The sequence below is a fragment of the Gracilinanus agilis genome, chromosome 2 (assembly GCF_016433145.1).
Source record: "Gracilinanus agilis isolate LMUSP501 chromosome 2, AgileGrace, whole genome shotgun sequence".
NCBI lineage: Eukaryota > Metazoa > Chordata > Mammalia > Didelphimorphia > Didelphidae > Gracilinanus > Gracilinanus agilis.
The window spans coordinates 636135994-636148883 of NC_058131.1; the positions used below are offsets into that span (position 1 = coordinate 636135994).

Below are 12890 nucleotides of genomic sequence, written 5' to 3' on the forward strand. Positions count from 1 at the left end.
GACACATAACCTCCAACATTTATTATTTTCCTTTACTGTCATATTTGCTGATCTGCTAGGGTACCTCAAAGTTGTTTTGATTTGCATTTCTCTAATTAGGAGGTATTTAGAATACTTTTTCATGTGATTATTGATAGTTTTGATTTCTTCATCTGAAAACTACTATTCATATCCTTGACACTATTGTTAAATGCTGTGTAAAAGTGTGTGGTCATTATTATTATTTCTTGCTATGTAAGACTTAGGAAAAAGTTCCAGGAGGAGCAAGATACCCAACATCTTGATGAGACCCCATCTACATTGGTAAGATCTATAGCTTGATTTATTACTCAATCCTAACAGGAGGACAGGGCTGGCATCCTAGATAAGATATGGGAGAAGAGGAGAACCTCTAGGCAAGGGAGGATGACCAAGAAAGAGAAAAATCCTAGTTGACTTGCATATTTGGACAAAGGACTAGTTCTATAAACCCTACAAACTTTGTAATTAAGATGTTCCCCAAGATATGGAGCCAGATGTGATTCTCTTGAGCAGATTTTTCTTTTTAGTGTCTGCAGTCAGTCTGATGAAAAGCCTATGGACTACTGCTTAGAATGTTTGTAAATTTATAAAATCAAATATATAGAGTTACAAAGGAAACCAGTGATATTGAAATAAAGGAATCAAAATCTTTTTTAGGTCTAGAATCTCTGCTCTAGAGCAACACCCTCATTTTATAACTGAAGAAACTGAAACCCAGAGAAGTTAATTGGTTTACTCAAATGTACTGTTCTTTTCTTTTTTCTTTTAATTTTCCCCCCAGATTACATATTGGTACAGTTTTCAAGAATAGTTTTCTAGCGTCTTGCAATTTATAGTCTTTCCCTCCTTCTACCACTCAGCCTTCTCCAGGATGGTGGGCAATATGACATGGTTATATAAGACATATTTCCATATTCCTCATTTTGTAAAAGAAGACATATATTGTTTATACTAGAGAAAAATTCATGGTGCATACTGTGATTCACATACACTCAAACATATATTTTCCTGTAGAGAAGTGCCCTAAAAAAAAGGGGTAAGTGCTATTTTCAGAGCAAGGAAGAAAAGAACCTTTTTCTGGTCCCACAGGTTTAGTTGTGAGGATGAGGAAAGAGTACAGGGAAGAATAATCACTGTCATTCAATGAGTAACTATGTCCCAGGGTTTATTGGTAGACAGAAAGAATGGCTAGTATTAATCCTTCTAGGTTTAATCTCCTAAAGATCCAAAAAGCTTCCAATTGCCCTTATCTCTAGTTCTCCTCTGGCAAGAAAGCTGTTGATTCCACAAACTTTTCTATCAACAAGTCTTCTGCTTGATGAAAGAAAACAAAAAAAGAACCATCTGAACTAGAGTCTGTGGTTGTTTATGGTCCTGTCTTTATTGACTCCTAAGTGGAATGAAAGGATGTTGCTCTTAAATTGGTAAAGGATGATGATAGCCCAGTAAAGATGAAATCTAAAGAGAAGAGCACCTCTGCTAGAAATATGCATTTAATTTTTAGTAATTGTCTTTATTATACTCGAAATAGTTAACCCTAACTTGCTCTGAGAGAGAATTCACGGGAAACAAAATCTGTGCAAAGGAAGTCTTGGGCATTTTGCCTCAACTTTGCCTCTCTTCCATCTTCCAGGTAATTGTTCAGACTCTTTCATAATACTTTGAAGAAATCACATCAATGGACAAAATGTTGAACCAGGTATGTAGACTAGTGTTGTTAGAAAAATCCTGGAAATTGTGACCCAGAAAACCTTTGTTTTGCAGAAGGAATGGTTGGGTCTGAGACTCATCAGCAAGTTGTCTTTAATTCTTACTCAGAGAGATTTACTTCCCTCATTGTTTTCTAGAGTGTGAATTCTTGTAAACTTCTACTTTAAAAAGAGATATCTTTCCTAGCTAATATAGCAATCCTTTTCCTGGCCTTTTGCCTAAGGAAACTCTTATTCTAAATTATGGGATCCAAGTTACTTTGGGCTTTAAAAGCATCTATCCTCTCACTACAAAACTTTTACTTTTTTTCCTAAGAGGGTATTTCACCATTGATTTTAAGGTAAAAACGCATGGTATTATTTTCTTCCTTAAGAGCTAATGATTTTAGATGGATATTTTTTGTTTTACATAACATTCTTTTCCAAATATATCCCTACTACTTTACTCTGTAAACCTTCTCTTCTAACAAAGATTAAAAAAGAAATAGGAAAAAAACTCAGCTCAGCAAGACCTACCAAGGCATTAGTTGTATCTGACAGAAGTCTCTCTCCTCTGCAGTTAAGTGAGGTAGAGACATTTTCTCACCTTCCCTGTGGACCAAATTCAGTCATTGTAGTTGCACAGTATTAAGTTCCATTTTGTTGTTCTTTTCGTTTGCATTATTTTAGCTCTATTATTCCCTTAGTTTTGTTTTTATTCCAGTCTACATCGATCCATTTTCCCCGACATTCTTCTAAATTTTTTATGTCCATCATTTCTAAGGTACAGTTAATATTTCATTAAATTAATGCACCACAATTTGTTTGGCCAATTCATTGCCCCACTTGATGAGCACCTGCCTTTAAGAAAGCCTTTATTTTTCAAGAGATAAATACTTATGAGAACAAATATTTGAACAATGACAGATTTGTTTGCACACTAACTGATATTCAAGTCAGAAACCCTAAATAATGAAAGAGAGCTAACAAGATTTTCTGTTTCTTTCTTTGGGTGCTCAACTTAGCAACCAGCAAGGTTGGAACGCAGAATCAATGGAGCTAATGATCGTTGGCGCTTCTCAAAAGAGACTAACCTGGGTGACCTTCTGGGGCTCTCCCAGTTATCAAGAGCAACTGGAGAAGATATCGATAGTGAGCTAAAGATGATTGACAGGTAGAATGTAAAGATACATTTCCACAGAATATAACACTTCTGTATACCATGTTATTAGATAGCTTGGTCTAATATTAGACTTTTCAAATTGGGGTGGAGGGTTTATTGCTTTTTTTTTAAATATTATGTAAGGCACAAGAATAGAGACATATTTCTAGGAAATACTCTAGCACTGCTATGGCACATTTAGATATGCCTAGTGAAATCTCAATGTAACTATTTCCTTTGGGTTTATTTGGGTGGAATGGTAAAGCCCCAGAGTAAAACATTCTAGTTATACCCATTAAATGGGATGTTGATATTATTTCCTAATTCCTTTGACACATGAAACTTTGGACAGTATAGAATTTTGTAGAAGAGCTGATGCTCAGTAACCACACAGAAGGGCTATTTTCTTGAGAACACCTGCCTTGTTAGCTGATCAGAATTTAAATTACTCTGTTTGTACTCTGGTGGCCCATTTGGGAAACTGGAGCCCCTCTTCTTATGTAAAGCTCCTTGTGGTAGGATTTTGAGCACCAATATCTCTGATCTCCCAGACTCTTCTGCCTTTGTACACCATCTATAGGTACAAAGAACAATAGATGTGATCTATTGTAGCAGGGTATCTACTTCCTTTCTTTTTCAAATATATTTGATCTCCAGGTATATTTGGCTTTCTCTTCTCCCTGGGGGAAACAACAGCTGACCAGTTGCCGATGGATTATTTAGCTTATGAGAACCTAAGAAAATAAAGTGGTCCTCAGTCTTGTGTAACTTTCCCCCAACTTTGTAAGACAGTGTGGCAGACAAGTGGTGGAGGATGCTAAGATTCATACAAGTTTTAGACTTTTCAAAAACTTTGACAGCTATTAGTACTCTCATGAAATGTCCTTGTCTGATCACTAATGAGTGGACACCCTATTAGAAGAACTGGATTCACAGAAATCTTGGCATTCTCAGTATGACTGAAACCAGCAAGAAGACAACAATAAAAAGTTACAAATAAATGGAAGGTTCTTGCCTAGATTCTCCTTAGAGATGTAAATGAAGGAATTGGTGGAGTTCACTTAATTTTATATCCAAAGGTCCCCCAAAAGCATCATTTCATAGGATATTTGATCATATTCCATTGCAACATTCCTAATAAATAGTTGCCAGAAGACCACCATTAAAATTGAAGTCTATTCAATAACACATGTCACAGAGGACGGAGAGGCAGAGAAATTCTACAAAGATTTCAATTAGACCCTCCTAATTAAATCAACAAATAAACTTGGATGTTTGCTGACTTCACTAAAGAAGTGGGAATATGGGAGGATGACTACAAAATGTTGGAAAATATGATTCAAGACTAAGAAAGAGAGAGACCAAAGACTCGTGGAGTCTCATATAAGCTTCACACTGAGATACCACAAAAACTTTCCTTGAAAAAAGAATAAGAATGTGAATATCACAGCCATGGTTTTTCAATGGGAAATACACTGGATTTGGAGTCAGAGGACCTGTTTTAGAACTTGTGCTGTTCTATTTGTACCTGTGTGACATTGGCAAGTTATTTAACCCGTTTGGGCCTCATTTTTCTCATTTCTAAAATGAGCAAGTTGGATTAGATATCCTCTGAGGCCTCTCTTAGAATTAAATAACTTCTGTGGTCCTTCCTAGTCTAAGTCTGTCAGCCTTGTCAAAATCACAAAAAAGGAAACTGATTAAACATTTAAAGACTAGAAATGACTTGTTACTAATGTGAGAGTTGTTCCTAAATTAGTGGTCTATGTATATTGAGACTACTGTGTTGTTAGGACAAAGGGCACAAAGCCAGAAGTATAAAAATTAGGAAAATATTAGATGTGATTATAATCACCGTATCCTAGTAAGTTATTAATTAAAAATTGGGAAATGACAGAGGAAATAATGAATCACCAATGGCAATAATTAAATGCAAATGATTACCCAATACAAATCAGTTGTATGTAGTAGGAGACCAAAAGATCTCTCATGTTATTTTTATCTTCAAACACTTGACTTTCTTGCTACCTACAGAGAAAGGATTATGAAGGGCAAAACCATTTTAGATTATTAGCTTGTTTACAAAATCATAGAAGATTATGAAATGTATCATCTCATAAAATCGAAAGATGCAAAGGAGGGTAAAACCAGTTTAAATAAAGTGAATCTAAAGACTCAACCAAGGAATGTCATTGCAAGAGTATTTAAGGATGAAAGTAGGAGGATAAAAACAGAATATGGAAAGAATATGCGAAGATGTCTATACCCTATTATTTTCACCAGTGAGGAAAGTGAATCTACCATGCACAGACTCTAATATCACAGTCCTGGAATTACTTTTTAGAGGAGATGGGAATGCCACTGATGATGAGAAATGCAATTGAGTTATATCAAGTATGATTAGAGGAGATAGATCCATTCATGAGGTGATGTAATGAAAGGTGTTGAGAGAGCTGTTTAAAAGGAATCTGAAGATGGGGAAAGGTCCCAAAGATGTGGGAAAATGGGAGATTTTATCACTTTCCCTCCCAAAAGTGACCGAGAGCAACTATATGCCTACTTTCCCATCCATATAAATTTTTTATGAAAATGACATGCATAAATATTGAAGACATATTAAAGGTGAAACTGTGGATAAAACCTTGCACACGGAGTCAAAAAGACCTGAGGTCAAATCCTGACTCACTGACTACATGTGTAACTCTGGGCAAGTCACTTAACCTCTGTCTCCCTTAGTTTCCTCATCTATAAAATGGGGATTAAGGAGAATACTTTGCCTATCCGAGCTGTTTTTTTGAGGATAATATAGGATAATTATCTTGTTATAAGATATTTTATAATTTAAAAATATTTGTATTTATAAATATATATGTATACATATAAATATTGCTTAGCAAATTTTAAAGCACTATATAAATATTAGTTCTTATCTATTATTGTTATCCTTGATGAGACTGTTGGTAAAGAGGAAAATTTTCATAAGCTATGTTGCATACTTAAATACATCTTCACCATCACTTGAGAGATGCCCATGATACAAAATCCCACTGAATTTGCTATTTGTTGACTCTAAAAAAGCTTTAATTTACTAGAGAAAAGTGCAACTTTGAAGCCTTCTTCCAACAAAGTGTCTGCCATGCAGACTGTTCCTCAGTTCAGTTAGGTAAGAATCTTGAAACAGAGATAGGCTTTTTTGATGATCCTCTGGTCATTAATATCAGGCAAGGTGTAACACCAAGAAATATCTGCTCCCCTCCTTGGTTATGGAAGAAAGACGGCATTGTCCAAGTAGAACAAGAATTCCCTATAGATGGTAAGATCTTACAGGTGATGATGATGACATTTTTCTGGTTGCATGAGTCTCCAGAACCTTACAGATACTCCTTGACAAAGGGCTCATATTTCAACACTAACATTCCGTTGGTATTTTATGGTTGTTAATCATGTAACACTATGGTCTCTAGTGAATTAAAAATGACTATCCTTCAGAGAGTAGTGGAGATGGGCATGGCAGCTGGAAGCACACTGCAACATGTGGCAAGAAACTCTGAGGAAGAATTGGATTAAAGACCTCATCCAATGACCAACAAAGAAAATTCTGAGCTGGTCACATGGTGCAATGCTACTGTGGGAAAACTTCATTGCATTGTTTGAACCTGCCCCTGCATGGCTGAGAAACCGAAATTATTGCTTAGAGACCAGATTTATTTAATGCTTAACTCAAGACTTAGGTTGTGCTGCCCAGAAACCTTTCAAATCCAAAGATTAATATAAGGAATTTCTCCTGCCATATATCTCAAACAACCCATGCTTCTTATGTGAAAATTGCCTTTGTGCTGATGGCCAATTTCTTGTTCCTTTATTTGAAACCTTCATTATGTGAAATTGATACAAAGGGGAGCCAGGAGCCACCCCTTTTCTTCTCTCCCCTCTGCCTGATGACTTAATAAACTTTTTTCTAAATCATTTCAATTCTGGGTTTTCTTCTCTGCCACATCACAAGGAAGGGACTACTGCTGGGCAGACTGTGTTATCCTCACAATGAGGAGAGAGTGAGGAAAGTCCTCAGAATTTTGGATGAATTCCCTAAGGACAACTTATGGGAAATCACAGACAAGAGCTTCAGTATGGGCAGACATGAACAGATTATTCCCTGCATTGAAAGGAACAATTAAGTCCACATCTCATTAATCTCATTAAGTTCATATTAATGAGATCCCAAATCCAACTGAGTGGACATACTATGCCAGGTGATGGGAGTGCAAAGACCAAAAATAAACCATCTCTGACCCTAAGCAGCCTACATTATACTGGAAGAATATATTACATGTGCAGATAATTGTTATATGAGGTATAGTGGAAGAGAGGCAAAGAAGAAATTAGGTAAAGCACTTTAGAAAAAGTTAAGGATGGAGAAAGCATGATCAATTGAAAAGATGAAGGATATAAAAGAAAAATATAGGAGGCGACACTTGAGCTTGGAAAGATAACGAACCAAATGTCAGGGATGAGGAGAGGTTTCATTCCAGGCTTGGAGGATGACCTGGAAAGGGCATATTAAAGATCTATTAATAGTTCAGTTTTATAGCAAAGGAGAGTATAGGGAAGATAATATCAAATAAGGCTAGAAAATTAGGTTGAAGCAAGGTTTTGGTAGATCTTTAAAAGCAAAGCTAAAAAGTTTCTCCTTAAGGCAACAGAGAGCAACAGTCAAATCAGTGCCTTGGGAATATTTTTGGCAGCTGTGTAAAGGATGGATTGGCCTAGGTAGACTGGAGAAAGAAAGTAATTACAATAGCAATACAGTTACAATTCGAAGCAAAAGGTAATGAGGACCTGGAGTAGGTTGGTTGCTTAGGGAGTGCAAAGGAAGGGTCAGATATAAAAGATGATGTGGAAGCAGAATTAAAAGGAATTGACAAATGATAGAAAATGAGAATTGGAGGAAGAGAAGAGTTGAAAAATGACTTTGAGGTTTTAAACCTGGATGACCATGAAGAAGACAGTTACCAATATAGGAAAAAGGAAATGTGGAGGAAGAGTAGGCTTTAGGGAGAAGATAAGTTCAGTTTTGGACATGTTGAGTCTGAGATGTTGGCAGAACATCCAGTCAGAGGTGTAGGACTAAACTTAAAAAAAAAAAAAAGATCAGAACTGGTTATATATTTTGGCCATATAAATTTTGGGTGTAATTCACATCCCCTTGGCTAATTTGTTTGATTTTGACTCCAGGGACACCATGCCTCTCCCAGGAATAGGTCCTGAAGTGGAATTTCATCATGGAGGTTTCAGTTTTGATTTTACACCTCCTCAACACCCAGCAACTCAATGCTTCTCCCCTCTGATCAGAGGGCTGGAGGACAAAGCAATAAATTCCTTTTAAAGCATCCTTTCATACAGGACTCACATTATTCCAGCAAACTTCATTTTTCATTAGCTGCTCTGCTTGGTATCCTCTCAAATCCAGCCCACTCCTATCCCTTTTTCAGTTTCTTTCTGTATAGTTTCCCTCTTTTATTTAGTAAGTTCCTTGAGGTCAGGGACTATCTTTATTTTTCTTACTTGTATCCCCAGAGCTTACCACAGTCCCTGGCATGCAGAATGCATTTAATAAACATTTATTGATTGTTGACTGTGTAGATAATTGAAGCCACATATGAGACCATCAAAGGAGAGTGTATATATAGAGAAAAAGAGGTGGCATGGGACAGAGGTTTAAGGGATGCTCCCATTTATGGAGGGCAACATGGATGATAAGCCAGCAAGAAAGATAGGTGGTGTCATTGGTTGCTCAGTCAGGTTTCATCTTCCAGGATGTCCTGGACCTCTGATCTCATTCAACCAATACCATCTTACATATTCTCCAATTCTTAATTCACTGGCCACATCGATGTACAATAAATGGTCAACAATAGAGGGGCCCTGCCTGTAGTAATACTAACCTGGGGATGTGTGGGCTAGTTGTTTATATAACTTTTTCCTTACCCTACTCACTGACCTAAGCATTACATTTCAACTAGCCCCCGTTGTTGGTTCTTAGTTTTTATTCACACATTTTAATATGTGGAGAGGAGCAAAGGATAACGTTGGGAAATTATATTTCCTATCAGCTAACTACTGCATTTCCTCAGAGATAAGATGATTTTTGTATAAATGAATACATTTAAATACTTTTCCATTAAATATGAAAAATGGAACAAAGGGAAGTCAGAGGGAGCTGGAGAACTAAAAAGTGACAAATGTCAGAATTTGCCAGAGGGATCAAAGCCCAGAAAGCAAAAAGTTGAAAAATGACCCTTACTGCTTTTTGTTTTTGAAAACTTCTGACCTTTTTTAGTTTAAATTTCAATAATTGGAGGCAGCTGGGTAGCTCAGTGGATTGAGAGACAAACCTAAAGATGGGAGGTCCTAGGTTCAAATCTGGCCTCAGACACTTCCTAGCTGCATTACCCTGGGCAAGTCACTTAACCCACATTGCCTAGCCCTTGTTGTTCTTCTGCCTTAGATCCAATACACAATATTGATTCTAAGACAGAAGGTAAGGGCTTAATTTTTTTTTCAATAATTTCTTCCCTTATCTAATCTCCTAGAAAGGAGACAAGGTGGCCCTGTTTAGAGATGAGCAAGTAAGGGTCTATGAGCTGGGCATAAAGTAATGAATAGAATAAGGAGTCGTTCAGGAAGGATTGGAGGCAGGGGAAATTTGTACCTGGTGCAAATTGAGGCTTTAGAAGAAAAGATATGTATAGCCAGCACAATATTTAGGAATTAAATCTCCTGGCAACCATTTTCTGAAATAAAATTCTTGACAGAATAAGGCTTCCCACTGATATCTCAGAACTTTGTGAATTTCAAATGTTTTAGCAAAAAAAAAAAACAAAGCAATACAATTTCTGAATGGGCTTCTCAGTGGTATTCTATAAGGTTCATGACAATCATATAAATCCTCTCTTTCTCCTATGAGTGAAGTCTTTTTGTTCTGTATAATGGTCGCAAAATCAGGGTACAAATCAGGAAGTACTCTAAGATAGCTGATAGAATTCAGAGCTGAATGGCCTTTAAGAACTATCTAACCAATTACATGTTGCTTTAGAAAGGACATTGATAAGATAAATGAGTCCAAACCTGTCACTTTGTAAAGAGAAAAACTGAGGCATAGAGGTGAAGTAATTTGCCTGGGGTCACTGAACTAGTAAATGGCAGGCTTGGGAATCTGAGCCCAGATCTTTTGGTTCCAAGTGCAGTATTCTCTCCATTCTCTCACTTTGCTCCTACAGGCTTTTACATGGCTATCTGCCATCTTAGCTATGATTAAAGCTCTCTTAGTACCTACCCATGGTAAAGGATGGGAAATAAAGCCCATTTCTTTTCAGTGACATTGAAACAGTTCGCCCTGGGGGTTTGGATTCTTCAAAACCCCTAACCCAAGCAAGAAATCATGCCCCTGCAAGCTTTTGTGATCAGGAGTTAAGTCAATGTATGACAATTCATGTTGTAATGGTCACTTTCCAGCTCCTTTGGTTAGATGATAGAGTACCAGATAGCTCCTGGGTTTAATCCTCGAATTCTCCAGTGAGCTTTGGTCTGTTCCATTGTCACGGACTGCCCCACTAGCCCTTGCCAGCTAGCTTGAAACACGCGACCTTGGCTACAAGGTGAACTGAATGAAAGAGTGCAGTTGGCTCTAGGGAAATCCATCCCCACAGTTCAGAAAATACCTCAAAGGCTGAAACCCAAAGATGATGACTAAGCAGGGTCATCCTTGCTTAGAAAGGGCAACATATCAACACCATTCCAGTCTGTCGCTGGTTCTCATTATAATCTCCATCCCTGAACTTCAGGAATGTGAACTAGCCCTGTGACATAACCAAAATTAGTTAAGTTAATCTTTCAGGTCTTCATTAATACTGGTTCTTTGGTTGTCTCTGCTCCTAAGAGGAGTTGGAGGTGGGCAGATATTATTTGAGTGCCATTATATTTTTCTCAACTACTAACTCAGTAGGATGATGATTAGATGACCAACACAATATAGTTCATATTAGATTAGAAATCTTGGTAGGTTATCTGGTACCAGTTCATAGAGTGATTTCACTAAGTGAATGCCAATGCAATGATTGTGAGCTCTTTTTATAGACTGAAGAGGCAAATAAAGACTTCAGGTCCTTCCCATGTCAACTGTCAAAAATAGAAACCAATCAAAAATAGAAATTAAACTCTACAAAATGTGAAAAAAATGAATGTTTCAGGTGAACTTGTGCCGAGATTATAGGCAGTTGTGGGTGGGAAAACTTTCTCCTAATATGGAGGGGAAAACTGGGGTTCTAGTCCTGCCTCAATCACTTGGTACCCTTGGGCAAGTCACTTAACACTGTTTCCTTATGTGTAAAGTGAGGATAATGTACTATCTACCTCAAAGAGTTAACGTGAGGCTCAAATGAGATGAAGTCTGTTAAGCACTTTGTAAACCAAAAAGAATGCTATCTTTGGAGACAAGAGACCTGGGACCAAATCCCAGCTTTGGCTTTTACAAGCCACAGGATCACTGGCAAATCACTTAACCTCTCTGATTAGGGAAGTTAGTTTTTTTTTGTTGTTGTTGTTTGTTTCTTTGTTGTCTCTGTGATATATAGAAATAATAGTCGAACTACCTATCTCACAGGATTGTTGTAAGGAAATATTTTGTAAATAAAGGAGTCATTAATATAAGTTATTATTACTAAATGTCATCTGGTATTATTATAGAATCATATTAGTTAGAGGTGATGATGATGATGATGATGTGATGTTATTTGCAAAGTAGGTGTCAATATTAATTCCTGGATTTAAAAATAATTCTTCTTAAGGTTACATATTCCACATCTTCAGAAGATCTTAACTGGTGGAATTAAAAAAAAACCCAGCCAGCACTCAGTGGCAGGTGAGTATCTCCAGTGATATAAATAACTTAGATCACTGTGTATCTGTATGTAAAGAATGGGGTCTTGAGTTCATGAACTGAATCTTATTAGTAATCTACCAAATATATTTTAATGTGCATATGACCATAAGCAATTTACCAATAATCTACAATTTCCTTTTTTATTCAATATTTTTCATTTTTATTTTGAATATTTTCCCATAGTTACATATTTCATGTTCTTTCCCTCTCCCCCAAAACTCCCTATGCCCCTTAGCTGATGTACAATTCCCCTGGGTTTTACATGTATCATTAATCAAGACCTAATTCCATATTATTGATAGTTGCACTAGAACTATTGTTTAGTATCTACATCCCCAAAAATATCCCCATAAGGGCATGTGTTTAAGCAGTTGTTTTTCTTCTGTGTTTCTCCTCCCACAGAAGTTCCTCTGAATGTGGCTGGTTTTCTTTCTCATAGGTCCCTCAGCCTTGCTCTGGATCCTTGCATTGCTGCTAGTAGAGAAGTCCATTATGTTTGAACAATCTCCTTTTGGAATGAAAGCTTAATCAAAATACCATTTATGAATATGTCAATTATCCTTTCCTTATTTTTTTTTGATAGAACATTTTTTATTTTTTATTTTTATTTATTTTTATTTTTTTTAACATTTATTAATATACATTTTTAACATGGTTACCTGATTCATGCTCCTCCTATCCCCTTCAACCCCACCCACCCGCACTCCCCCCACCCATGGCCGATGCGCATTTCTACTAGTTTTGTCATGTGTCCTTGATCAAGACCAATTTCCAAATTGTTGGTAGTTGCATTGGTGTGGTAGTTTCGAGTCCACACCCTCAATCACGTCCACCCCGACCCATGTGTTCAAGCAGTTGTTTTTCTTATATGTTTCCTCTCCTGCAGTCCTTCCTCTGAATGTGGGTAGCATCTTTACCATAAATCCCTCAGAATTGTCCTGGGTCATTGTATTGCTGCTGGTACAGAGGTCCATTACATTCAATTTTACCACAGTATATCAGTCTCTGTGTACAATGTTCTTCTGGCTCTGCTCCTTTCGCTCTGCATCAGTTCCCGGAGGTCTCTCCAGTTCGCCTGGAA

At 37.0% G+C, this 12890-nt stretch overlaps 1 protein-coding gene across 1 annotated transcript in view; it reads left to right on the forward strand.

Moving 5' to 3' along the window:
• Positions 1–1699: 1699 nt before the first annotated feature.
• Positions 1700–12890, forward strand: part of BTBD16 (BTB domain containing 16) — a 140785-nt gene continuing 129594 nt past the window's right edge. Inside the window, exons 1-3 of the mRNA XM_044662609.1 lie at positions 1700–1720; positions 2735–2883; positions 11715–11788. Of these exons, the coding sequence (XP_044518544.1) occupies positions 1700–1720; positions 2735–2883; positions 11715–11788 (244 nt within the window). The remainder of the gene's footprint in view (positions 1721–2734; positions 2884–11714; positions 11789–12890) is intronic.